The 27,715-nt window shown below is 43.8% G+C and overlaps 2 protein-coding genes across 2 annotated transcripts in view; one reads left to right on the forward strand and one right to left on the reverse strand.

Annotated features, from left to right (window-relative positions):
• Positions 1–5,584, forward strand: part of CDC40 (cell division cycle 40) — a 42,351-nt gene extending 36,767 nt beyond the window's left edge. The window contains exons 13-15 of the mRNA XM_071548903.1: positions 1,004–1,080; positions 2,651–2,795; positions 4,331–5,584. Of these exons, the coding sequence (XP_071405004.1) occupies positions 1,004–1,080; positions 2,651–2,795; positions 4,331–4,508 (400 nt within the window). The 3' untranslated portion in view covers positions 4,509–5,584. The remainder of the gene's footprint in view (positions 1–1,003; positions 1,081–2,650; positions 2,796–4,330) is intronic.
• A 9,902-nt stretch (positions 5,585–15,486) lies between these two features.
• The window catches only part of METTL24 (methyltransferase like 24), a 47,603-nt gene continuing 35,374 nt past the window's right edge, over positions 15,487–27,715 (reverse strand). The window contains exon 5 of the mRNA XM_071548904.1: positions 15,487–16,950. Coding sequence (XP_071405005.1) covers positions 16,636–16,950 — 315 coding nt within the window. The 3' untranslated portion in view covers positions 15,487–16,635. The remainder of the gene's footprint in view (positions 16,951–27,715) is intronic.

A 27,715-nucleotide genomic window follows, 5' to 3' on the forward strand; every position in this document is an offset into this window, starting at 1 on the left:
GGCTCGGGCAGCTCGTACAAGGCAGCCACCCACGCTCTCCACTCAGACAGTGTCCCAGCAGCCCTTCTGCTGTGTGAATTACACAATGAAGTCATAAACATCCCCTTTGTATTACTTAATGTTGCTACAGAACATTTTGTATGTGTTTTCTGCTGAATGCATTAATCAAATCTATTTTCTGCTGGAGATTTCTTTTGCTTAATGAGAAAGCCATGTGCATGCCTTCCCTTTTTGCCAGTCTTCGAGTATAGGGTACGAGGAATACTGTGAATATGCACAAACCGTTAGTAATTCAATTTATATAGTCAAAATCAAATGACAGGTCTGTGGAGCGAGGATTAAACTGCCCTTGTTTTTTCCCTAGGCCTTTGTACAGGACAGTGTCTGTTCTTAATATATAGTGGCACAGTCCTGTATGTGATTGAGCTAGGGGAGTTCACCATTCAGTTCAGCTGTGAACATGGAATAGGTTGGCATCCCATTTGAGGAGATCAGGAGAAAAAGGGCTTTGTCAGAGAGATGAGAAAGAGACTAATATTTTCTTTTCCTTTGAAAAAGAGGGAGGAAAGGGGGGAAAAGAGGCAGAAATTTTGTAGTTTAAACAAAAGTCAGTAAAATATGCCAATATAATATAATATATGCAAGTATCAGTCTATTCTTGCTACTTATATAAAAATTTTGTACTAGCTACAATTATAATGGAAGCAATAAAGTCTCATCGTGTTACACTTTTATTCTTAACAATTGAAATTACGATTCTGCTTAAGACTCTGGGTCATTTGAGAGGGGTAAATTCATGCTATCAGAGGTTATGCTGTGGATGACACTGTAGTAGGAGCTCTCTAAGTGGACATCCATAATACTTTTGCTCTTTTGCATGTTCTTCCTTTGGACACAGCAATATGTTCTCCAGCATTCAGTCACTAAGTAAATCAGCTGCCTTGAGGCAGCTCTTTGGATGGTCTCCATGTCTTACTGAAACACATACTTCTTCCTTTTGCAGGGACATTCCTGTAGACTTCAAGTACATAGCAGAACCAAGTATGCATTCCATGCCAGCTGTGACTTTGTCTCCAAATGGTAGGTTAACACTTCGCTGCCTTCTTAGGCCTAATTTACCAAGTCATGTCTTACTGATTATATCTCTGAGGGGGATGCAACACAGCAACACCAGTCAGCCTATACTATACCCCTCACTGTGTGTACTTAACTCCAGGATTTTCATTTCCAGTGTTTTGATTTAAAAGCCTTAAGAAGAACAAGTCAAAATGAGGATTTATATCAGGGTAACTATCAATTTTAAATTAGACCTTCATCCAGACAGGGCAAAAGGATTCTTTCTTTTTGATAGAACTATCATGTGCTCTTTGCTGTCTTTAAAATATTAAGAGAAACAATTGTGGGAACTGATAATAGCAGCAAAGTACTAAGCTTGTGGTGCCACTGTTAAAGCAGAAATTGATGTTGTACATGATCGTGTTCCTTTTTGTTCTGAATATAACCCAAATAACCCTTGCCTAAGAGAAATCCCAAATTATGTCAGTATTTCTTCGTGTTAATGTTTCACTACTTCATGTTCTTCAACTGTTATCATACTGAAGGAAGATAAAGGTTTAGTGCCTCAAGTAATCAGTGAAAATCCTTCCAACAGCACAAAATCTCTGTTATCTGTTTTGGCCAAATTTAAATAGCTTTAGTGTCACCATTATTAAACTGTTGCCAGATTTGCAGTTAGCAGTCCCATTATGCTGAGTAGTGGCTGATCAGCTTGTTGCACAGCTGACGTTTTCAGCCAGCTCTCAGCATCAGATTGTATTTGCTTTGCAGTGTAAATGTTTTATTCTTAACAATAGAAGGGGGTTCCTAATATTAAAAGGAAGATTCTGCAGAAAGAGGTAGCTGCATTTGAAAATGTTAGCTTCTTAAGCTGGCCTTTTTCAACTTCTGTTTTTGAAATTGTGTAACCTGTTCTACTTTAATTTCTTCTCAGCAATGCAGAAAACAGACCTTTTTTAAAGTAGAGGAAGAGAATACAAGTTTGGGGTACACACTTCATTTGTTTCTTTGGGATGCCAAAGAAAATCCTTAAATTCTAAATTAATAGTAGGAAGACGTACAGTCAAGTACAGCCAAGTCAGCACATTTTACGTTGTCACTGTTTGCATCAAACACAGAGTTCAAGACAGAAGTCTCTGTTCTAGGTGTTCTGTAGCAGATCACTTTCACTGGATTCTCAGGCAGGAGTTAATGCACTGCCAAGATGGAAAATGAGATTGCAGCTAGATGGGTTTTTTTTTACCCTGATCCGAGTTACCTGATCGTGTGCACCAGCAAGTTTACTCAGTAGCGTAAAGGCTTAACAGAAAGTCAGCAGGATTGGTGCAGCACACTGCAGTAGCAGCCAGAGCTTTACTAGAGTCCTGAGTGCATTTTGTAGGAATAGGCATCTCAAATCCTGTCAAACTTAAGGTTTCAACTCTTGGCACTTCTACTAGGCAGGAGCAATATCAGCTGCTACCTGCTGCCTTCTACATAATGACAATCTGGATTAAGATAGTGCGAGAAAAATTATAAAAATCTCTTACAGCGTTGTAGTTAAAGTCAACTTCAGATGCAGCATGCTGATACCACGTTTTTATTGCATTTATAGGGAAATGGTTGGCTTGCCAGTCAATGGATAACCAAATTCTGATTTTTGGAGCTCAGAACAGATTCAGATTAAACAAAAAGAAAATTTTCAAAGGTCACATGGTAGCTGGCTACGCTTGTCAAGTGGATTTTTCACCTGATATGAGGTAAGTTTTCATGGGAATGAGCTTTATCTTGAAACTGGCAGGTGCAGATACTAAATGTCTTTTTGAGTCCTCTGTGACATTCATGTATGCACAGCCGTGCTATTAGCTCAGCATCAGAGTTCCCCAGTGTGCTGGTTTACAGGCGAACCAGCAGGGGAAATGAAGTCACCACGAGAGAGATTATAAGTCAGAGCTAAAATTTAATAATACTATTACAATAAATACACTGACACAAAAGGGAAATTGCTTTCAACTCACAAAAACCCAGCAGTATAACCCAGTGTCCTGGGGCACAAACCCAAGGGGGTTTGTTTGCCCTTGTGCTGAGACCCGCCTGGTTCCCCCCAAGTCCAAAGCAAAAAGAAGTGAGAAACCTGTTGGTGCAGGTGATGGCTGTAGTCTGGTCGAGAGCGGTAGTCTCCTCCTGTCAAGGTCCTGCTGCTGCTCTGGATCCAACGAGAGGTTCCTGAGGTCTTCTTACCCACCACTTATGTACCCTCAGGGAGCACTCAGTCTCTCCCCCTGGGCAGGGACTCACACAATGGGTGATTAACTCTGGGAGCCAGGGGGTGTTGAGCTGTTGATGGCCCCTTAGCAGCTCCGCCCCCCTCAGGCTGGGTGTGAAGGTGATAATGGCTCCCTGGGCAGCTGCTGCTAATGGCCCATTGTCCTTGGGGAATGAATAGAGGGGGTAGAATACACAGCTTTGATCACCCCCACACAGTGTTAACTGGTCCCTCCTGCTGAACTAGAACACCCAGCCAAGCAGAGGAGCAGAAAGTTTACTCTTAGCATATAATAGGACTAAGTTATGCTTGGTGATTGCTCTGAAGAACATTTAGACAACAGTCTGTGTAGTCCAGATCCCCCATTCCCCAAAGATGATCTACGTTACTGTTAAACAATCCAGAGACTCCGCTTGTTTTGCCTCATCCTGGCGCAGCACAGGAGGTTTCCACGTCTGGCATCCAAATCCAAATTCCAAATCTGGCTCCTTTTGCACATGGTCTGCAGCACAGGGTCTGTTCCACAACGTTGTCTAGAGTACCTGGGATTTGGACTTACCCAGTTTTCCCAGTTTATAGGTCTGGTGTGGGTATCCTCATTTATTGTTCAGGCAACCATCTCTTTTTTCCTGTCGACTCAGCAATATGCCCATACATTTACTACTGTACATAGATAAGATGTCAATTACTGAAAAAACTGGAGAATAACCTCAGCAAAACTGGAGGGAAAACTGTCTATAAATTTTAGAGGAACTTCTGGTGCTTTCTCTTTTGCTGATGTATTCCCTTTGGTTCCAGTAACACAGTGTATGGTATAACTGCATTGCTTAGCACATTTACCTCGCAGTTGATGAATCACTTTCTGCAGGACTTGTGCGCTGTAGAGCGCAGCGGGAATGCTGATTCTTTGGTAGGTTTGTTTGCAGGCTGTCAGACAGAAAGCTCTGTTCTCCTGCTCAGTGTAACAGTGTTATAATACAAGCAGTTTTCACACATGATGCCACTTTTCTTTTCATTCTGTTAATACAGCTATGTGATATCTGGAGACGCAGATGGAAAACTGAACATCTGGGACTGGAAGACAACAAAACTCTACAGCAGATTAAAAGCACACGATAAAGTCTGTATTGGTGCAGTGTGGCATCCACACGAAACATCTAAAGTCATTACATGTGGCTGGGATGGCCTTATTAAACTATGGGACTAAAGGGGATGCTGCAAAGACCTAAAGATGCAAGTCCTATATACATCTGAGATTAGAGTGAGTTCTGCTGTAAGGATGTGTGATACTGCATTTCTCAGCTCGCTGTATATATGCACTAAAATCCAGGAAATCTCCGGAAGACTCAGCTGAAAAGATATAGTTCTAAATATGGCATCTGGGCATGAGGAGCTGAGGTCATCAGAAGCATGCAGAATCACCTGTTAGTTTGTCTTGTCACTGCTTGTGAAAAACACTCTTGTAAAATAAAATAATTTTAAGAGAAACTATTTTTCTGGTTCTGGCTGTCAGATATGAGGAGTTAAAAGGAGAAAACCAGCAATTCTTAACTTTCTTCCAAAAAAAAGAAACCTTTGGTCCCTTCTGCAACAACTGGAAAAGATGTGTTTGTTTACTTGGTTTTAGGTGGAATTTTGTTGTCACAAAAATACTTCTGCCTTTATTGAGCACAAACCCACTTGCAGAGATTTGTTAATTCACAGTAGAAATTAAGAACTAATTGGAAGCTATCAGGTGTCAGGTAAACTCTTACCAACTGAAGGCTGCATTCATAGTCTTAGTTTCTGTCTACAGAATCATGATGATGACTGACTTTTACCTTTGCCCATAGTCCTCATTTTCAATATTTTACTTGTAATGATTGTGTGCTATGTGTTGGGTTTTTGTCTTCCCATATGCTATTTTTTCCAATAAGCATGACACATTAAAAAAAGAATTAATGTCTCTTGTTCATTTTGGAATAGTTTGTATTATAAGCCCCATGAAGGTTTTCACAATTTAATGTAAATATGTCATACATTTTCTCTTTAAAGAACTTATTTTTAATAAATCTTTTTATAAAAATTCTGCTTATTTTTATTCAATCTTTCTGTCTTGCAGTGTCCATATAAAATATTTCCTACCATTTGGTATTTTAATTTGCAGTTGTACCAGCATTCAGATATACCCATTCTCTTGCACTGTATCTTTCAAAACTAGTGCAATTTGGTTGCAGGAGAAAAATATTTTCAGCTCCTGGTCTCCTCTCTTTTTTGAGCCCATAATGGAAATAAAAACATGTAGCAAATGTTATTCCATTGATCAGTCTTTAATTGCAGTTTTGAATTATACTGTATTGTTTACTGTAAATCCAATTAGTGCTCATCCATTGTCAACAGTACCAAAGGAGCAATTGTCTTAATTGATACCAGGATAGAAGCTGAGGAAAGAATCCCATATGGTTTAGATGGAAGGGAATGGGTTGGTTGTTTTGTGGGCTTGGGGTTGTTTGAGCAGTTGCAGAACAATTCTAGTCTTCCAAAGAGTGCTTACACAAGGTAGGCCCTTGTGAGTGTACATGGAGCTCAGGTATTTTTAGACCAACTCTCTAAAGCTGAGCTTGAGAATTGTTCTGCTGTCAGTTCGTGTTGTTGTGTAACTGCACTGAGTTTACATGTTTCTGTTCACTTTCTCATCTGGGTAGCCTCGTGTGCCTGAAAAACTCCACCCCCTGTTCTCACAAGGGGCATACTGGGTGGTACCTGGGCATTGCCCAGCCTTGGACCCATGCAAGTACTGAGACAGGAAATGGTAGAGCCTGGAAAGCGAGTAAAGGGTTGGTCTGGCATGTCATCACGACTGCTCTCCTCTGCAGGGAGAGAAAAGACTGTTCCTGTTTCTCTGCTCTTCAGGATGTGGGTGGGAAAGAGCTGCTGCTGTCTTGCAGAGGGTGAATTTCCAGTGCGGTGCTTTTCACAGGGAAAGTTTGATTCCTGAACTGTGAGTTGAGCTCTGGTGTCTCCTGTGCCCCTGGTGCCAAGAAAGGGAGCTGAAGTAATTTGGATGGGTTTTCCTCCTTCAAATACATTGTGTACAGTGTGCCCTGACTTAACAGTTTGTATGTACAGGGAAATAGGGAGGAGAGGAGGAATAGAGCAAATAGAGAAACTTCTCACAGGAACACACACTAGCTTTCACATCTGAAACACCTTTCCCAAATATCTTAAAGGCATTTAAATCATAATACACAAAATGCTTGACTCTGTCATTGGTAGTGTTTTTGTATGTGTCACTTTCCAGGCAGAACTTTAGATATGTATGTATAAAATATGTGTATGCAAAGTATAAAAATAATTGTATAAACTTGCAGTAATATACAGGGTGTTGTGTTTGGAGGAAAAAAAATTAGAAATGCTTCAATCAATTCTGCTGGAGTTGATTTGGATTAAATGTTCTCAGCAAGGCCAGAATCAAAATTCCCTTAGAAACTCTCAGATAAAATCCTTTGTCCCTCACAGTTGGTCACTGCGTTAATCTTTTGTGGAATTCCTCGCATCTGTATTGAAGCCTGCAGGGGGAATATTTATGAGGATACTTCCCTCTTGTCAACCTGAGAAGTTGCAAGCTGCAAAGCCTGCATTGTCAGCTAGTTTGCTGTGCACAGGGACAGTCAGCCTGTGTCAGTGTGGTGCGAGTCTAGACGTGATTTTCCAGCAGCCACCTGGGAAGAGGTTTCTTTCTGGGCTAATAAATCATGTCCTTCTCTTCCCTGCTTCATGTTTCACCAGAAATTGCTCCGTTACCAGTGTTGGGCAGAGCAAGGCTACTCTGAGATAGGCTGAACTGACCAGTGAGCAGACAGAGCCAGGGAAAAGGCAGCACTGAGGGAAAAGAGAAGTGTGCATTTCGAGTTCCCCCAATTTATTCTCCTCTGACATTAGATGGAGAATGCAACATGGTGATTCAAGCTGAAAGGAGCATTTGGGAGGGCTGGAGACAGGTGTGTTGCACTGCCAGGAAGAAATGGAGCAAGCTGGAGTGCAGGGCTGCTTCACAGCATGATGAGTTTGTTCCCCTTGGTCACACATCTGTAACTTTCAGAAATGACATGCCAATACGTTCCTACTTTTATTAATACTGATTACAGTGGAAGTTTAACAGGTCAGGCAACTATCTCCATCATTCTTCCAGTTCTGCCTGTGAAACTTGATAGTTCTTTTGGCCTTTAGCCAGCTTTTTCTTGGACTTTTTTCATATATGAGAGGGGGAAATGTCCCACATATTCTCGTGCATCTTGCTGGGAAGGAGGCTCACTGTCTTGAAGCAGATGGTCTTGGCATCTGTCTTGCTCAGAGTTTATAATTGTCCCCAGTAAGATGGGGCTGCTCAGTCTTTGCCCTCATTATGAAGAACAAACATCAAAATTACTGTACATCCAGAAAAGTCCAAGATTGTCTTGTAAAAAGCCGATTTTTAGCAGCACGCAGATGTTCAATATGCCATTTAACACTGTGGTCTTTAAGGGCTGATTTAAACAGAGAGCCTTGCAACTCTGACAGCCCAGTAACACAATGTACTTTCTTCTTCCTACCAGCTGGTTGTTACAAAATCCGCTTGCTAGGAAGACTCCATATGACAAGCTGCCTGCACGAGGGGGAACACGCGGAGAGCGGAGGAGGGAGGGGAGTTTTGCTTGGAAGACTGTATAAACAGTTGAACCTATACACCAGAAAAAATCAGTTGCCAGGGAGGTTTTTCCTCTGGAAACTACTTAAAGACTTGTTACTGTAGGTTGACTTCACTAGCATACACTCAAAATTTAAGTCCCATATTCTGCAGTAAATTATGTCTTTTCTGTTAGGCTTGCTGATAAGCAAAACAGACACCATGGTTGTCTTGCAGCACTCAGAGAAAACTGCTTGTGGCAGGGCTATGTTTACAAAAACTGCTTGCAGAGTTTAAAGCTTTCAGAAATAAGTTGAAATACTTTCAGCAGGCTGTGGACCTGTAAATTCCCCAGGTACACAGGAAGTTTGACCTCAAACCTGTTTGTTGTCTTGTATGACATAACATTTAAAACACGTTAAATGCTAAAGTACTGAGCCTTTCTGAGTATCCTTTTGACCTGCTGTGCTTCACTGGGAGGCTGCTCAAATGAAACATTACTGCAGATGCACCATGTTGGTTGATGGAGTAAGTTAGAGGTGACCTCATCACTGTCTAGAACTACCTGAAGGGAAGTTCTAGCCAGCTGGGGGTTGGTCTCTTCTCTCAGGCACTCAGCAATAGGACAAGGGGGCACAGGCTCAAGCTCTGCCAGGGGAAAATTAAGTTGGAGATCAGAAAAAAATTCTTTCCAGAGAGAGTAATCAGACATTGGAATGGCTTGCCCAGAGAGGTGGTGGATTCCCCATCCCTGGAGGTTTTTAAACTGAGATTGGCTGTGGCACTGAGTGCCATGATCTGGTAAATGGACTGGAGTTGGACAAAGGGTTGGACGTGATGATCTTGGAGGTCTTTTCCAACCCAATCGATTCTATGATTCTATGATTCTAAGTTCTCATTAGGCCTTGGGTTTTTTTGGTTAGTCTGGAAGAGGTCAAGACAACCAAGCCTGCTTTCTGGTTTGGGAAAGGAAGACAGCAACACAATTCCTCTAGGGAGTCGTTCCAGTAATAGGAACTTTATGGAGCTTCAAGACCAGTGGCAGTTATCCAGACACAATTCTGGCAGCTGCAGATGTTTTTGGTTCTCCCTGTGTAATTGCCCCACAGTTGATGTCTTGCTCCTATTTCCCAGTTAAACTCTTTAATTGTGGAATAAGTCTTTTGGGTTTTGGTTTTTGGGGGTTGTTTCGGGGTTTTGTGGTGGAGTTTAAACTCTTGCAAATCAATATTTAAAACAAAAAAAAAAGGCAGCACAAAAATGCCCTGTCCTGGAAGATCTGAAATAATTTAACTTCTGACCTTAGGTTGCACCAGGCAGACGTCCCCACACACCTGGGCCTTTGCTTGGCCAGGTGAATTGTTTATATTTTGCTTCAGCATCCCTATACAGTCCTGCTCCTTCAGCTCCTCCTCACGTACTCTGTAAAATGTTATCCCTTCCAATATTCCTCAGAGACAAAAAGGGAACTTGGGCTCTGAAATCATTTGTTAGGCCAGACATCTGTAAGAACAGGAGGGAAGGCCCATTCCCTGGAGTTTTCAAAACCACGTTGTGTTTTTTCAGCAGAGCTTCCCTGCAGCAAGCTTCTTTCTCTGCCCTGCTGCTGACCCTTTGGGAGTACTTTGGTGCAGCAGGGCGAGTGAGCTTTGTTTTGCTTTTTGTCATTATTCCTCCCATATTAGACAAATGGAATAACACGAATATTTCTTCAGATCCTGAATTCTCCTATTTCTTGGAGCAATTTTCCTTCCCTTCATAAAGAAAAAATTAGAAGGCATTTCAGGGCCTCTCCTGCCTGGCAAGTCAGTTTGTGGGATCAACATGGGGTTGCCTGGTAAAGTCCAACCCCTGCGTCTTGGCTGCTCATGTCTGGTGTCCTTGGAGAGACGCAGGTCTTTCAGGGCATGGTTACTCCCTTTCTTTCAGGAAACTGCTTAAAACCAAACATCTGTGGTAGTAATCCACCAAAAAGAGCAAGGGCATGGCAGTGGTACTCACATTAGAGTCATCAGTTCCAGGCAGCACAAAGCAGCTTTCATTTCCCCCTTGCATAAGGTGCTGCTGTATCAGGATAAGGGACGTAGTGCAGGCTGTCTGCAAAGGTCCCTTTCAGAACCAGGTGAAACTCTACATCAGACAGGTCAAGCTGCACCATGAACAGGGACTTTTGTTTAAGGAAGAAATCCATTTGTTGTTACAGGTGGTTCCCTTTAAGTGCCAAGCTGGTTCTGCAGATGCTGCCCCTGAAACCCAGTGGAGGGAGGCAGGTATAAATGTCCCTGAATGTAGGTCAGCTCTGAACTTCCACCGGCACTGAACCAGGTCTCTACTGACTGCAATTAAATGTCACATTGTGTTAACAAGCAGGAAAAAATCAAGAGTGATTTCCTACTGAATAACCCTGAGGATCTTTTCAAGGACAAGGGAGCGGCTAATGAAGCACATGAAATCAAAGTTTTGTAATGAACCAGATGGTCTCAGCTGTTGAATAATTCACTAGAGAGAATGAGTGCCATTTCTTCAGGTGTGCTACTGGGTGATATGTCTTCTTGACATCTGCCAAGAAAGGCCAGACATATGTTCTCTTTATGCTTTGTTCTTTCACAGTTGAGAGGCGCTCATGAAGAACAACCCTTCACAAGTCAGCAATGGGATCAAAGCCTGGGGCCAGAAGTGCATGCAATAAATGGCAGGTATTGGAGTGCAGCAGGAGGTCAGACCTTTCTCTGGTCAAATTTTGGAAACTCCAAGGAAGGCAGCATGGCATTCAGAAAGAGACCGTTTTTTCTGGAGGAGCGTGTTAGTGTTCTAACATGATGCCATGGGCTCTCTATGGAAGGCTCATGGTGCAATAGTGACAGTTCTGGGGGATTGACATCTATTGCTGCTCTCCATCTTCACTAGGTCAGAGGCAGCACCTGTAAGTTCTGACTGACAAATATGTGTGATTTATAAAGCACTGTGCCCTCTCTGAAAGAGAAATGCCCTCACAGAAGGATATCTGCCAATAAAACTGCCCCTTCACATGGGTCATGTTTGCAAAGAGGCACTTTAGACTGAGCTGAAACGTCTGCTCTGGAGTTATCCAACTGATGCAATTATGGCTTCACATCAGGAATGAGATGTGGTCATTCTGTCTTTGTTAGCTGGGGTTGGCACTGGCTGTGGCCACCATGAATGACCTGAAGTGTGGGCAGTAAGGACACTCTTGGGCTGGACGCAATGGGCTGGCTGCTCTGGAGAGCTGATGCGAACGCCTCCAGGGAGCATGGAATGATGCCCAGTGCAACTGGGGACAGCAAGCCAGGAGTCTGAGTGGAAAACAGGGCTGGACAACACCTATAATAGGGATGCTGAGCAGATCTGGGGCTGACTCTGATTTTCCTCCTTAGCTGCTTCCAAAGCAAGGGCCCTACAGTGGGTCTCTGAAGAGCCATCTCTCTCTCTCTCAAACCAATCAGAGGGGAAAATGGGCTCTACTGTATTCTCTGCAAGAGGTGTTGAATGTTGCCTAGGCCTGGCAGCCTTTTAGCAATTCCAGGACAAGCCAGTGCCTCTTTCTCCCTGCCTGGGCATGGCCATGCAATAACCATTCTCCAGACTGAGGCTACAATGGCAGAATGTCCTGCCCACATTGGTTTTAATGGTGCACTCTGTTCTTAGCCCTTGAAGAAGGGGGAACTTATGGTGGTTTCTGTGCAGGTCTGATCTGGGAAGAGATGTGAAGTGCAACACTGGCATATGGTTACTGCATGGAGATGGTCTCTACAAGCTCATCACCTGCTTCACAGTCTTTCCTTCAGTCGCTGTCCTCCAGAGCTTCCCCTGGGCAGTGGAATGCTCCCTGCAAGGAGCCAAACTACAGGAACAAGGCCAACTCCAACATGGATGACAAACATGAGCAGATGTGCCCAAGGTAGCTGGTCTGGTTGAGAGACAGCAGGTAGCAGTACATCTGGTGGGGGTTGGCTTCTGGATCTTCAGCTCTGGCTGAAGCAGCACGAGCCTGTGGATGACAGAATTCCCAGATCTCTACCTTTCTCTCTCAGCACCAGTCCATACCAGGCTGAAGAGGGCACCTGAGCAGGGTGTACAGCTGGGACCCTGCAGCATGTAGGGAGCAAATGTGCCTGGGTACAGCAGTGAGTGGACACAGACTGACCGCACACAACATCCCCCAGCATCATCCTGTCCACTGCAGCAGAGTCAGCCAGCACTGGCTTGTGTCCCTGTGCATGTACCTGACAGCTCAGGCATCAGAAGACAGGAACTGAATTCACTGAAGGGTCTCTCCTTTAGGTAAAGAACATCAACAAAAGAGAAGGGGTAAGGGCATAAAAGGAAGACCACAGAAAGAGAGACTGTAACTCTGCTCTAAGAGATGCAAAGTAGAAAGGCACAGATAGTGTATTAAATAAGTGCTGTTCATTTTCCCCTACAATATCACATAATGCCTCCAGAATGATAAATGGCTTTTATCTATCCTGTACTTGAGATAAGGTTTTCTTAAAAATTACCATAGCTATTGGAATCTTTTTTTGCAGAAGATGTAGTCTGACGTGTTCCTGACTCTACCTGGCAATCCCAAGAAAGAGACTAGCTGAGGGTTTGCTGAACTCTCTTACTAACCAAAGAAGAACCAGGATGGACCTCTACTCCACTTCTGTAATTTGCATATCATCATTTTTACTTCAGGGAAAGAAACTATGGAAGATATGCACCCCCTTGGAATTTTAATATCTGAGAGAAGTCATGTGATTTGGTTTTTAACCTCTATTTATGAGGTTTTTAAACAAATGATAATAAGTTACTAGGCTACTTACTCTAAGACTCGTTAGGAGAAGAAACCCATATAGTGCTAGAGCCTGTATTTTTATATTTTATTAATAAAGCAGGACTCGCAGCTGGACTTTTGCCACACCATTATTTGAAAAATGGGAGTTGAAGCATTCTGCAGTGCACCAAGTGTGATCATTCCAACAAGCTAGATATTAGTTTAGAAAACCCTGGCAGCCTCTTGCATTTTGATGAATCTCCTCATGGCCCTGCATTGTTAAACACCCTCAGTGCTTAATGTACAAGGGCTTTAGGAAACATGGTTGTCACAGAGAAGGCATTTCCTACTCATTTTCTGAGGTTGTGGATCTCTTGTGTTGTGTATCACCTGGCTCAGGAATGGCAATAGGCACCCTTGCCCTGAGGAAAGTGCTTTGTCAGCCTCTTGGACATGGGGAATTCAAGGCATCTGCAACAGGTCATCTTGATTTTGATGCAGAGCAGAGGACATGGTGGGGACCCACAGCACCCTGCACTGGGTGACTGCAAAAGTCCTTGCTCCCCAGCCTAGGCAGGATGTGCAGGAGCAAAAACAGGAGCTACTTTTATAGAATCATAGAACATCCCCAGTTGGAAGGGACCCAATAAGGATCATTGCGACAAATTCACTGCTCCTCTCAGGCCTACCAAAAACTAAACCACATCAGTAAAAGAGTTGTACAGACACGCCTTGAACCCTGACAGGCTTGGCGCCATGACCACTTCCCTGGGACCCCCTTCTGGTTGAAGAACATTTTCCTAATGTGCCGTCTGAACTTCCTCTGACACAGTTTCATTCCATTTCTTCATGTCCTGTCACTGTTTACTGGAGAGAGGAGAGCAGCATCTCCCCCTCCACTGCCTCCCTTGAGGAAGTTGTAGACTGCAATGGAGTCAATCCTCAGCCTTCTCTTCTCCACGCTAAACAAGCCAAGTGACCTCAGCTGCTCCTTGTAAGCCTTGCCTTATCTTGGTGACCCTCCTCTGGTTACACTCTAATAGTTGGATGTCCTTATATTGGGGCATCCAAAACTGCACACAGTACTCAAGGTTAGCAGTGCAGAGCAGAGCGAGACAATCACTTCCCTTGACCAGCTAGTGATACTGTGACTGATGCACCCCAGGATATGGTTGACCCCTTTGGCTGACAGGGTAAACTGCTGTCTCATATTCACCTTTCCACTGACCAGGACCCCCAGATCTTTCTGCAGAGCTGCTGTCCAGTGTCTCATCCCCCAGTTTGTACCTAAAACCAGGATCACCCCCTCACAGCAGAAAAATCTGCCACCAGCTCTTGTTAAAGTATACAAGAAAACAAAGTGGTACCTTGAGGTGTTCCTCAGCCTTGAGACAAACTGGCAAAGATGGCCTGGCTATGTCCATTTACTTAACACTTTCAGCTTCCCAAACTGTTCCAGGCTGTCAAGGGCTTGGGCTAACTCATGGCTGTGCCTAGGAATCACCTGGAAGAATCCTAGATGGCCTGAGCTAAAATTGTGCCAATGATCTCATTAATTAACCTGTGAATGTTGCCTATCACTGCTAAATTGACTAGCAGAGGCATAGTGGGATCACCACCTGTCAGTAGTCCTGATCCAGCAGCACTGTCCATCTTCTTCCCTAAATGAGGCCTTTGAATCTCATGTTAAGTCCCTTTAGAATTAAACTCCACTTCAACAAATCCTACTGTAACTAACGAAGTAAAGGGGTCTCTTTTTAGAAGTAAAATGAAAAGGGGGGGGTCATTAAATCAGACTCCATAGGACACAAAAAACTGTCAGTGTGACTGAAAGGCACTAGATTGAAAACCAGCATGCCTTTGTTACAAAAAAAAGAGTTTGACATTTAGCCACAAGTTGAACTTTCAAATATGATTAGGAAGATTGATACAAACCAGAACATGAGCATACAGAGCTGGCTTTCACTGAAGAGGTTAAACCCCCTTCCATTTTCACTAGCTCCTCACCGCCCTAGTCTTTCACCACTGAAGCAGGGAGGGGTGTTTTCTGCATCTTCCAAAGCACTCTGGAGTTTGTGGCCTTTGTGGTCAACACAGATGCTCCAAGTTGGATTTGCTGCAGCAGTTTCAACCCCCACAATGGTTCTGCAGGTCGAGGTGGGAGGCAGGTGCTGGGGCCAAGCTTCCCACAGCCCCAGGCAATGGTAGTGGGAGAAAGGCTACCACCCTAGCAGGGTCACTTGCCTGCTGGCTCTTCTGGGAGAAAGGGAGCTGAAGCAGTTTCTGCTGGGGAGAGTGGTCCCTGCCCACCCTGTGGCAGCAGGAGCCCTCAGAGAGGTGGCAGAGGAAGAAAGCAGATGCCTGACTTGGAATAAAGCCTGGGGAAGGTGTGGGGAATCACTCGATACACTGGTGAGGGAAAACAGGGCCTCTGGAAGAAAGCTGACTTGTCTGCCTGGAAGGGAGAGCTCCTACCCCTGGCTGTGTGCTGAGATCCTATGGAATTGTTGGGTCCAGCACAGGTTCCTGCTCCAGGAAGGAGAGGATGAGGGAGGTAAGGCAGCAGAGGGGTGAAAAAGGAAAGAAGGGTCTGAAACGAGAGAAGAAAATGCCAGGACTGAGAGAAGGAGCTACATGGGGACAGAGAGAGACTTGTCAAAAACAAAACACTGGGCTGAAGCACACCAAGGGGAGGAACACTGAGCCCTGCAGAAGGCAGGAACCAAAGACAGTTACAAAGGCCACATATTAAAGACATGGGAGTGGTGAAATCTTCTATTTTAATGCAAAGTTTAATGTCAAAATTCTTTTAACAGTAAGAAAAACCCCAACCTGCTACATATTTTTTAGCTTGCCCCATTCCTTAGCTCCTCAGGGAATGCCAAAGGCTGGCTCATTGCGGATGTACTGCAGCCAATCCACATTCCAGCCTGCAGAGCCCCAGCACGGCAGCAGACCAGGGCACCTGCCTGAGTCGTAACCTCTGCCAGCATTAGTGCAGATCCAGGGTCTGGCCTCCTTGTACCAGGGACAAGCAGCTGTGGCAGGGAAGTGGTGAGGAAGTGCAGGCATCCAGGCCCAGCCCAGCAAATATTCAGAACCAACAAACAAAAAAGACCAGGTTTCGCTTTTATCTCTTGCGCTTAACTGGGGAAGCTCTTTCTTCTATGGCTGAAGATTATGGAGGGTGACAAGGGGGAGCACTGTCAGCAGCTTTTCCAGCAGCTGAGTGTCTCTGTCACACCAACTCCTGCTTCAGAAGCATTGAAGTCGCTTCATGCAGCCAGACTAGCTTAAAGAGCCAAAGGCAGAGCACTCAGAAGCTGCTCAATGAAATAGGTAGAAATTTAGTTTTGTGGCAAATTCTGCTTCTGCCAAATTCAGCTGAAATTTGCCAGTGGGTTCAAGAACATACTGTTCTTGACTTAAATTTGTTCCATAGGAAACAAGGCCAAAGAAAAGAAGGTGCAAATCAAACACCATTGCTTTACAGAGAAGTAACACTTGGCCATTTCTTAGAAAGGCATCTCCTCACAAGCACTCTCCTGTCCAAGGGCTAGTACAGCTTAGCCAGCAAGAGCTTTCCAGGGCAGCCCCAGAAGGATGCCCTCTGTGCCAGCATGCTCAAGCATGGGACAGCCTGAAAAGCCTTGCTGTTAGCTCCCACAGACAAGCATTCACAGAAACCCCTGTGCTCTGAGACAGTGTACCCACTGGCAAATACATTGCTATACAAATCTGTATTTTCTCCTAGCGCCAGGTCTTTGACAACATATAAATATAAAAGCCAGGCCACTTTGTTAGCAGTCACTGCGTGCGTATTTAGCAACTTTAGCCAGTGACGCCAAAGTCCTCTTCAATAACTCTATGGGGCCAGATGGCTTGCAGTCACACATCATAAAGTCCTTTCTGCTATTTCCATCTTGTATTTACCCAGCTCAGTGTGTAACAGCTACTGGCGTTGAAGGCTTCCTTTTTCAGAAACATCTGTGGTTTTGATAAGTCTTTGTAGGTATGGAAAAGCCTGAAGTCCTTCAGCTCCAGTTCTCGGAGCAGACTGTACCAGTACCGCACCACAGTGCTGTCATTGCCACTGACCTCAAACCCAGGCCAGTGGATGTGCACCTCAAAGACCAGCTGTCCTATCTGCTCAACAACATCTTCCAGGATCAGGTTTTCCAAAATTTTCCACTCAACACTCTCCACATCTGCCTTGAGGACATCAATCTGCAATGAAAAGCACCATTACTATGTGAAAATGAGAAAGTTTGCAATTGTAGTCAGTAACATCTGAGGCCAGGCTTGACCTTTCTTTAATACACATAGTTGTTCTTATGTACAAATAATTTTGCATTTAAAAAAAATAAAATTAAAAAATCTCAGAGGACTAACATGGGTAGTACATGATGTTTCACGCTTGCCTGTTCACAGCCCTTCTCCTCCTGCCTCCAACTCCTGGTCTAAAAAGCTATGGATCCCAAGGTGCCGATGCAGCTCCTTCTACAAACAACACACGTTCCTTCACAATTCTTGTGTTCCTTCATGATTCTTGTGGTGATATCACAGCTACGAACACTAAGGCACCACTGTTCCTTATTTCTCCGTCACAAAATTCCACGACAGATCCAAACACACTGACAGGGATTTCTTGCACCAGAGTCAAGTGGGGTTCTCAGGAGCCAGATGCTACATGCTCCACACAAGTGCAAGACGAGGTCAAAGCGAAATGAATACCTTGAGCAGCTCAGGTCACCAGCCGCCCTCAGCCAAGCTGCTGGCTGAAGCTTTTGCAGGCATCACTACAGATGCTGAGTGAGGAGGACCAGATCCAAAGATAATTATGCAAAGAGTCTACAGGGTTTAAAGGGCAGCTCCTCCAAAGAAAAACACAGAAGAGAAAAGAAGATGTGAAGGTGTTTAAATGGAATAACAGATCTAATAGGGAAGTTCCCTGTTCCAGTTTTAGACCATTGTTTAATTTTGTAGTGAGATACTCAGCAATCTAGCTTCTCATAGCCCTACACCACTGTGGCTTGACTTTGCCTGAAGGTCAGCTGGAGAACAGGAGCTTTATGCTTTAATGAGAAAAGAGCATTTCAGCACTGTTTCACACATGTTAGAAAACAACGACCGCAGTGCAGGACTGGTCACAAGCTACAGAGCTCAGGGGTCTGAGTGTCCCAGAGCCACACAGGGAAAACTCCCACACTATGAGAGTCAGGTTTGCCTGTGCCAGTTGCACCTGAGCTTCTGATTCTGCCCATCTGCTCAGTCTCAAGATATGTCTGAAGTGAAAAATGAAGACATTATTTAGAGTTAAAACTACTAACAAAGAAAAAAAAAGCCACCAAAACCAAACCAAACAACAGCAAAGAAAATCACCTTCTGCAGAGTGCAGGGGCTGTGTCCATGAAGGGCTGCAAGACTTCGGTGGAACAAGTTGATAAACAGGTGAAAACAACACTGCATTTTTCAGACCAGGACTTGGGAGACCAGGACTGGAATAAGGTCCATGGTAACAATCTGAATAATAATAAACCAAGCCACTGCTTGTCTGCTCATTAAGGCAGCATTGTGCCTCCTCCACACTGTGGGAGGCAGGGGGCCAGTGGAAAATGACTGAGGGATTATGGAATTAAAGCCCATATTGTGGTATGTCCACATGGGGTGCAGAGAGGAAGGTTGCACAGACAACCTTAGCTCTGGTATTTCCTAACTGGACTCTACAACAAAGAGCCTGTCAGTCTGTCCATCCATGGGTCAGTGAAACAGTTGAACATAACGCTCCCTTGGGTTCAAGGGGAGGCTGAATGTAAATGATGCTGCTCATGACATTTCAGCTGAGAACTACTTCATGGGTGAGCTCACTTGTTTTCCTTTATACAATTAAAGAGGTTTTTTATTTTTCAAATACCAACTTGCATCTCTACCTGTAATGCAATTTTGCAGACAGTCGATTCCCCATTGGTGCAATTGCCATAGGACCACACTGCTTAAGATACCAAAGATTTTTATTTTTAAGAGGCTTCTGTAACTTTGAAAGCAGACAAATTATTCAAAACCTTTTTTTCCTTGGGACAAAGGGTGGCGGTGGATGGATAGGGGAAGAAATGCTTCTACTCATTTGCTTTTGGTTTCCCATGATCTTACTTTATGGCAACAGTAGGACATCTTTTTCCCAGGGTAATGTTTCCAGTCATCACCCAGGTTTGTTTGTTTTTCTTCTGTGACACTAGCTGCTGCTCTGGCTGCTCAGCAGGCAACTCTGCATGCTCTGTGCTGTATTTGCAAAACTGATCTGAAAAGTGGCTGCTAACCAATGTTTCAGTAGAAGAAAATGCGCTACCACAATAACTGCTTAAACACATACTGAAATGACCAGGAAAGAAACACAAGGCTAGTGGGGATATGCTGCATACGCAAACTTGAGGCTTTTTGTTGCATTTAGTGCTCTGCACTGCTCAGAGATCTGGAGGGAGAAGGGTACCTGTCTCTACCCACCAACTTTTCTGTCTTCCAGGTAAAGTGTCTCCCTCAGCCCCGAGTCTTCATTTTATGCCACGGATAGTGTAAAATAAATGGCAGAACAGCTCTGTGTCAGAGTGTCTGAGAAAATAACAAGCATCCTGCTAACACCAAATCACAAAGTTTTCTGATTAGACAGCTCAGCATTATTTACCATCAGTGATAAGCAGCGAACTACCTGAAGATACACTACTGCCTTCCAGGTGCCTTGATTCAAATTGCCAGTGAAAGGATTACTGAACATGTCTATAAATTCAGAGCTCTAATTCAACTGGAAGTGCAGCTGAATTCTGCTGCTGGGAGTAAATCCTGGAGGGTAAAGACCTACAGTGCCTGAAGGTAAAGTACGGCAGTCGGCTCCAAGCACCCACAAAGCTGGCTCCTCTTATCTTCCACAAATCCCTTTATCCTCCACAAACTAACTAGGTTATCACATAAAAGTAAAAAATGTGGATTTTTAAATGTTTTCTCAGTTCAGCTCCTTTGAAAAAGCACTGCAGCATTATACCAGTTACACTCGGAGGAAAAAAAGGACCTTGTTTTATGTACAACCAAGCATATAAAACAGCTGAAAGAAACGTGTTCTAGTTAGGGAAGGTCAACACATACTGTATGAAGGCTCATTTCTGCTTTTTAGGGTAATGACTTGTTACAACTGTGCATCATTTCCTAAAGCAGAGATCAGATCTCTGTTCGCCTTGATCGCTTTTGAAATACCAGGGTTAACTGCGACTTCAGGCTCTGCTCTGCTCTGCCCTGTGGGCACCATTTAAAGCTCCCCATGGAGAAGAGTCAATTGAGAGTGAATAGCTGGAGGAAGCAATTTAGCTGTATTATTTCCAGCGTGAGCTCAGTATGTGGAAGTGGAAGCCGGAAAGGCAAAAGCAGCAAATGCCGTACAGGTCAGGTAAGGAGGATCCCTCCAGCTCTGTGGGAGCAGGTTTATGGTGTAAGCTGAGAGCAGGGAGAGGAGGGTTGGTTACAGCTTTCAGGAACAGAGCTCAGAAGCAGCCCAGCCTCCTGAACCACAGGGCCACCCTCACGATTTGAGGCTGCGAGAAACAATCCTGTGTCTGGCTCCCCGATGCCATGTTACCATTCTGATATCAGCTCTACACCAAGCTAAACTCTGCTGGCTCGTGCATAACTTTTTTTCCCTCTCCACCTAAGTTCAATTCTCTTTTCTCAGCAGACATAACTCTAGAAAAAGCTGTTTGATTCACATTCTGATAGCACATGTCTTTCCAGGTAACAACAGGTTCTTAAGAGTGGGTTTTTTTAAATGAAGCTTCCCTCTTTTTTCCCATCTGCAAATTTTCAGCATGGTACTTCCCTCACTTTCTTTCCTCCCAAAATGCATTCACAGCCCGTCCTCACCAGCAGGAGATGGCTTGGACGTTAAGTCGCTTTCATTCCTTTTTTATTCAGAGCCGAGGCTGTAATTGATGGCAGATAGGATGCCACGTAGCAGCCTAATAGCAAATTATGCTCCCAGAGGCTTGTGACTATCTCTCCCCATGCTCTCTGTGATCAGTGGGAGGGGAAACATCCCATCCCTCTCTAAGCCATCTGCTGGGCAGACCAGGACTACTGTAGGCATGGCCTGAGCAACACAGATCCTGAAATAGGGAGAAAAGTCAATCACTGCTGATCAGTGATATACAGCTCCAAACAGCAGCACTTCTCCTTCAAACAACTTCCCTTCCTTCCTGCTCACATTTACACTTCTCTCTGCAGCAGTCTATACAGCCAGTGTCAAATGACTCTGGGACAAATGTGTCATTGGAGATAATTCACTCCTGATGTGACAGGGCACATCTTCAAGTATCTGCTTAAGGCATCAAAGTCACAAAGCTGATTTGTGTAGCTGGGTTATTACATGGTCTTTGGGTTTTTTACAGGCAACTGTCCAGCTGAAGTCACTCACACAATATACATGTCACTGAAACAGAAAACCCGTAGTGAGTGCAGGCAAGCTTTGTTCCTCTATTCTCACTACCAATCCTCCACAGCCTTGCAAGTGCCAGAGAAGTCTTTTCTCCCAGTTATGGTAATGTGCTTCCATGAAAGCATTACACAGCAGGGGCAGGGTAGTAAGTAATTTTATGTTTACCACTTAAACTAGAGAAAATGTCTCAAAATCGTATCTCTGGATAAACAACCACCCCTTGATTTATGAGACCAGCATTGCCTGACATCCTTTCTCCCTGGCAGCACTTGGTCAGGAGGCCATAGGTGAAACCCTGTGGCCTTCTGTCACCACAAACATGTTCCTTTGCCATGGGACTAGTCATTGGCATCTTCCCATCTTAACTCATGCTGGGCACTGACACAGCAGCTCACTCATTAATCGTCTTCTGGTCATAAAGTAATACAGGTCTCCAAGCCTCAACTGATTTTCAGATAGGTTTGATGTGTTTAGCTAGCCCTACATGATAATAATCTTAAAGCCAAACTTCTTGTCTAGCTTGCTACCCACCAAGACAAAAGTTCCTCTACAGTGACCCAGAGAATAGGATCTAGAAGCCCTTTGCATGGAGTAGGCAAACACTGCACATTGACAATGATGAGGGAGAAGACCTTCCTCTCACAAAAAAATTGAGAATTAAAGATCTTGGTTCCTCATTTCAAAAAACTGAGTCTCCAGAGCAGGTAACAGGAACCTCACCACTAGTCGAAGACTCAAAGTGATGCTTTCTCAGAGGAAACAGGGTAAAAGTGACGATGAGAACATAAACCCACAGTTACCTCATCTGCTCCGTGGCAGCAGCTCACAAGTGTGCATCTCTGCTCAGAAACACTGTGCCCCAGCTCCCATTTGCACTGTGTTACCTCTTTCAGTGTTTATGGCTTTGCTGTTGTACACCAAAAAATGAAAACATCCCCTCACCAGATGCTTGGATCCAATGGCTAGATTGCCAAAGTGGTAAAAATACCTCAAGGGAGCTGCAGGAACCCTGACCTTAAATTATTTAACAGCCTCAGCAGCAGCAAAAGATCTGCTTTCCAAAGCCTGTGCTGCAAACAGACATTTTAAACACTGCATTTATTCCACCTGCTCTGCATGCAGCCCTGGCTGAGTGCACGAGTTGCTTTGCAAAGAGCACACTCAGCCATCTAATCTTGCAGAAGGTGTCCCGTTGCCCATTCCCCCCACAAAGGGACAAAAGGGGGGAAATCCATTCATTTTTGTCTTTTGATCTTCTCTGTCAGACGCTGCTGGGTGCCTGTGGGAATGGACATTTACTCAAAAGAATAAATGGCGTATGCTAGAGCCTCAAGTCTCTTCATTAGAGGGGGACAAACATTTGCAGTCTGTTTGTGTTGCCCCAGCACCAAGCAAGGAGAGCGGGACCCAGCTCCATGCTTACATAAAGCCACACTCTCTCGGTCTTGCTAAAGGTGAAAGCCAGCAGCAGAGGGACAAGTGCGTTGCCAGGGGGTGAGGGCACAGTCAGAGCAGGTTTGCAATAGAAGGCAAACAGTTAAGCAGCAATTGATTCCACAGCCCTGAGGAGCAACACCTGTGAGTGTGTGCCTGTGCTGCAAAGGGCAGAGGGCTTAGGCTACCATAAAATGGTTACACACAGTCACCAGCATTTCAGCTGCAAGATCTTCTGTTGTTTCTTAATTCAGTGCCCATGGGGGCCTTCAAAAAGTAAGTAATTGAAGAAAGAGATCAGAGTCCCGTCTTCAAAAAATGTTCACCACACCTTCAACAACATATTTTGCAGGATGATAAACTGCAGCCCTGGTATAACTGGGCAGCTCCAGTTAAATCTGGTGGAGGACTTGGTTCCCACCTGCACTAGCCAGCCCAATCTTTAAGACACACTGCTTCATTGGGATCTATTTGTTTTACTCTACCTCTTGTCCGTGTGTGTTAAATGCCTCCCTGACATCCGATCCCGTCAGATCTCGGAAGCTAAGCAGGGTCAGCCCCGGACTAGTACTTGGATGGCAGACCTCCTGGGAAATGCCGGGTGCTGTAGGTTCTAGTCCCTCGGTCGCTCGGCCGTGGCAGATGAACCTCAGGACTTAAACGGTGGGGCCAGTTCTGCACACGCTGTGCCTCACCTAAAAATCCACTGCGCAGGCTGGAAGGGCACACCCACATGGGGACAGCCCTTCCCAAATCTTCGTTCAGCGAAACTGAGACACACACACACACACACACACACACACACACACACACACACACACACACACACACCCCTCTTGTCCGAAGTGTCAACCTACCTCTCTTCTGTTTCACTGTTTGTCCACCCTGCTATTTGCTTGAAACTGTAACAGGAAAAAAGCTGCACATTCCTGAAAACAAGAGTAAGAAACAGCCCTAAATGCTTGCATGTCTCAGATTTCATCTGGGACAGGCACTGAGGAGGGGCAGAAGACCTACTGAGACTTTGACATCTGGATTTAAAATTTTTGAGAATGGAAGGGTATCTTAAACTGTTGTCAAATAAAAAATGAGATCAGAGGGGATCCAGACACTGAGATAAAAGTATTCAAAAAAGATACAGCCAATTTCGGTGACAAGAATTTGTAAACCATGAAAGGAGGAAGTATGAGCTACTAAGGACAAACAAGGGGGTAAAAAGAGTACATTTTTCAGAGAGCTCCTAACTGCTCTGGATAGGACATTTAACTAAAGAGCATGTTAATGTCAATTATTCCCTAGAAATTGTGAGAAAGGTGGGCAGTGGAAAAAATGACAATGCTTATGAGAATGGCATTGCTCTCGATTCTCATTAAACCATTACCGTGTCATAGACCACCACCCTGAGCAGATATTCAGCACCTTAGCCAAATTAAAGCCATACAGACTCACACTACTGTGTTTAAGGCAGTGTTAATGTCTTAATAGGAGCTGGGAAGTATGAATACATGCCTGGTACCACCTTGTGAAGCAGTGCAGGTTTCTCAGGCTCCTGCCAAACTCCAGTTTTGGTGGGAGGAGAGAACCAGGACTAACTGGTTTCCTACAGCAGCAGCATACCAACGATGACTCCATGGTGCTTGCAGTGACTGCCACGTTCTTCTGAATGCAACTGTTTGACCCTGAAATAGTGGTATGCTGCTGATGCACAGCACTCCAGTAAAGCTGGCGGAAAGCAGATTTTTAATACCTGATTTTTTTTTCTGAAGAGTCTTAACAATCACAACAAAACAACAACAATAACAAAAAAAGGAAATAAAATCCCCCAAAAATTGTCCTTCTATTTTAATATTTAGCAGACAATAACACGCCTTGAAAGTGCCTTCTATTTTCTTCAAAGACGACCTGCATTAAGTTCTGTTTCAACAGCACAATACTTCAATACTTTCATTACAATTCAGGCATTGCACTAGCCCTTTTCCTAGGGGAAGAAAAGGCTATGGATCACATTATATTCAGCCAATGATATAATTAAAAACATCTTTCCTCCATGCCTGACAATTGCATACTAAACAGCACCTTCAGGTCACTCAGTAGGAACACCAATATTCTTAACAATATCTTGAGAAGAGCTCCTGGTGGGGAGAATTTTAAATGAGGAGAAAGGAGATGTAAGGGACCTAGAGAAAACTCTGTAAAGGAATGTGTAAGAGGCACTCCATGTATACAACACAGAGAGCAAGCAGTGGTGAGCAGTAAATCACTATGTAAAAATCTTTGCTTTCAGAAATATGAGCATGTCAAGCCCATTTCTCCTTGCAGCCAAACTTTTCAATCTACTCACAATTAAAATACTTTAGGCAGCAGCAGCCCCAGCTGACTAAGCAAATACAGTGCTATTGCCACCTTGATTTCATTTTCCCTAGAATGGAAAAATATATACACCCAGAAAAGAAACAGTGTGTGTGAGGAGCTTAGGGATTACTCAGGGGCAACTTATGACAAGTTACAGAAGGTAGCATTTCCAACTGCAGCTGGAAACATCTGAATTAGTTTGATTGCCTCTTTTCAGCAAGCAGAGTAAAATTCACCAACTCACTGACACAACCCCAAACAAAAAAGTTCACATGCAGCACCAGTTAGTGCTTGAGCTGCAGATCCCCTGTCACTCCAAGGAAATTGCTCACATTTCACAGAGACTGTATTTGGCCCAACATCTACAAAGATACTCTCAAAGGGACTGAATGTGCAAGTCTCACAAGAACTCAAAAATCAGCCTGCAGAGCTAGAGGCAGATGTTTATCATAGAATAGCATGCTCTCCAGCACTCCAAGCTTTTACTCTAATTGGATGACTTAAAAAAAATACTACATATTTTGGCTAGCTTGCCCAACGTTATCATCTCTGGCACCCTCCCTTTCAGCACAACCAGCATGGAAATCAGGCGAGTGAGACTAGTTTGCACAATTTTGAAGTCCTGATCTCAGGATTTTTCAGACAGATGCTGAGCACACAGCTGCGTCTATGGAAAAGTCACTCAAGATGGGATGCACCTCATCCAGCCTTAGACATCTAAACCCAAAAGTTGTCCAGGTCCCCTTGGATGTAAGACCACAGAGAAGAACAGGAACTTCTGAAGGGCAATTTGAGATGTACAGGCCACATCATCCAGCCTGCTTTAAATATCTGCCCTTGAATGAGACAAACTGCACCTGAACAGTTTCACTTGAGTTTATAAAGACCTCAATAGCCACTCAAATGTAGAAATTATGTTAATGCAGGTGAGTTTCATGCTCCTCCATTCTATGGCAGGTCATTTATTTACACTAAAAGCTCTAGATGTGATGGTATTGCATCTGCCTGGTGCAAAAGGATCCAGTGTTCACATAGGACTTTACTGTGAAGAGTTACACCTACTACAAATAGGTCAGGACCAGCCATTTACACTCTAAAAAAATCAGTGTTCTGGGACCAAACTCTTTCTACTGTGCCATTCAGAAACTGATATAACAAAGAGACAGTCTGATGAGTCACAGAAAAACAAACAAGATGACAAGCAGTAACAGTGCAGACCCTTCCAGGGAAGGATGGGTAAGAAGGCAGTCACAGCCTGAGCCTTAGCAGAGACACCACTAGGACTTCTGAATAGTACTGATTGCTGATGTTCCACCTGCAGGAGAGGCAGCACAACACTAATAAGATGTTACAGGAAATACAAGATCTCTCATGTTGGACAAGTCTTAGAAAGGCCGTTATGATAACCCTAAAAAAGCATAAGCTGTTTTTCACAACCAAATATGAACGGTAAATAACAGCTGCAGATAAAAGGCCACTGGAGCCTAAAAGACCAGTGACTGGACAAGAAAACTTGGATGTGAAAATAATGAGGACAAAAATCAGATGAAGAGTGGTTCTTTTTCTTCTAGAATTGAGATTTTGGAAAAACCTCAAACAAGCCTAAAAAGCAAAGAAAAAATTAAGCCCTTCCAAGACAGAACTCCAAACATTACTTAACAATTTGTGATGCAACAATTCAAAAGACTTGGTCTCATTTTTTCTTTCTGATACTAAGCCACATGTAGTAGAGCAGATCTGAGCAGACCCTCAATGAATGTAACTCACACTAATAAACCCCAGGCTCCCTGTGCAATACCTAAGTCTACCCTTGCAAGGGATAATCAGAGTTGAATGATTTTGTCTAGGCAGGATCAAGAACTCATAAGCCTATTCTGGTCCCTGTAGTGTTCAGGTGTGCATCAGAAAGTGTAATTGCATGGATTTACTTGCTACAAAACTTGAACATGGATGTTTCCCAATCTAAAGAGTTAATTTCTCATTTTGTTAATTAAACCTCCATGCCCAACTAAGCTGTTATACATTTTCCCTGGACTTCTATATTATTATATTACTGTCAAAAGAGCTGATTTAAAACCAAAATTGTAAACCTTTTCTTTAATATTTGCTCTTCCTTACCAGTCTTCAAAAAAACTGAAAGTGCAGCACCAAACAGACTCTACAGTATGTGCTTTAGGAGAGGAGCAAGTGATAAATTACTTGCCTGGGAGGAGACGATGTTATTAATCAAAATGACTTCAGGGTGTAGTGTTTTGAAGTTATGTTGAGTACTAAATAACGGGTGAAGGGAAGGAGGGTTTTCCTTTTGAAATCCTAAATCTAAGCCTATTCAATAAAATCAAGCAGATACCTGTTAGCGAAGCTGTCACAGAAAAAAAATCTTCATGAAGAGACAGTGTAAATTAAAGCCTTCAAAGCAAAATCAGGATGTAAAAATTGCTTTGCATTTCTTTTCATAGTGAACAATGACACAGTTTGGTCTCTTACAGAATTTGTTCAAGATGACTTGAATGGTGGGAGTCGAATGCAACTCTGCTGTCCCTTCAAAGTTACAGCTATGAACCCTTCCTGATTAAATGAAGGTTTTACTTTGCATTCTCAGAATCTCCCTTCCAGATTAATTTATTTTACAAGAAACTATTTCATCCACTACTGAGCTATACTGCCAAGAAATGCAAATTCATAGCACTTACTGAGGGTGTAATGCAAGACTTGTCCTACAGAGCTCCAGAG

The sequence above is a fragment of the Pithys albifrons genome, chromosome 2 (genome assembly GCF_047495875.1).
Source record: "Pithys albifrons albifrons isolate INPA30051 chromosome 2, PitAlb_v1, whole genome shotgun sequence".
Lineage (NCBI taxonomy): Eukaryota > Metazoa > Chordata > Aves > Passeriformes > Thamnophilidae > Pithys > Pithys albifrons.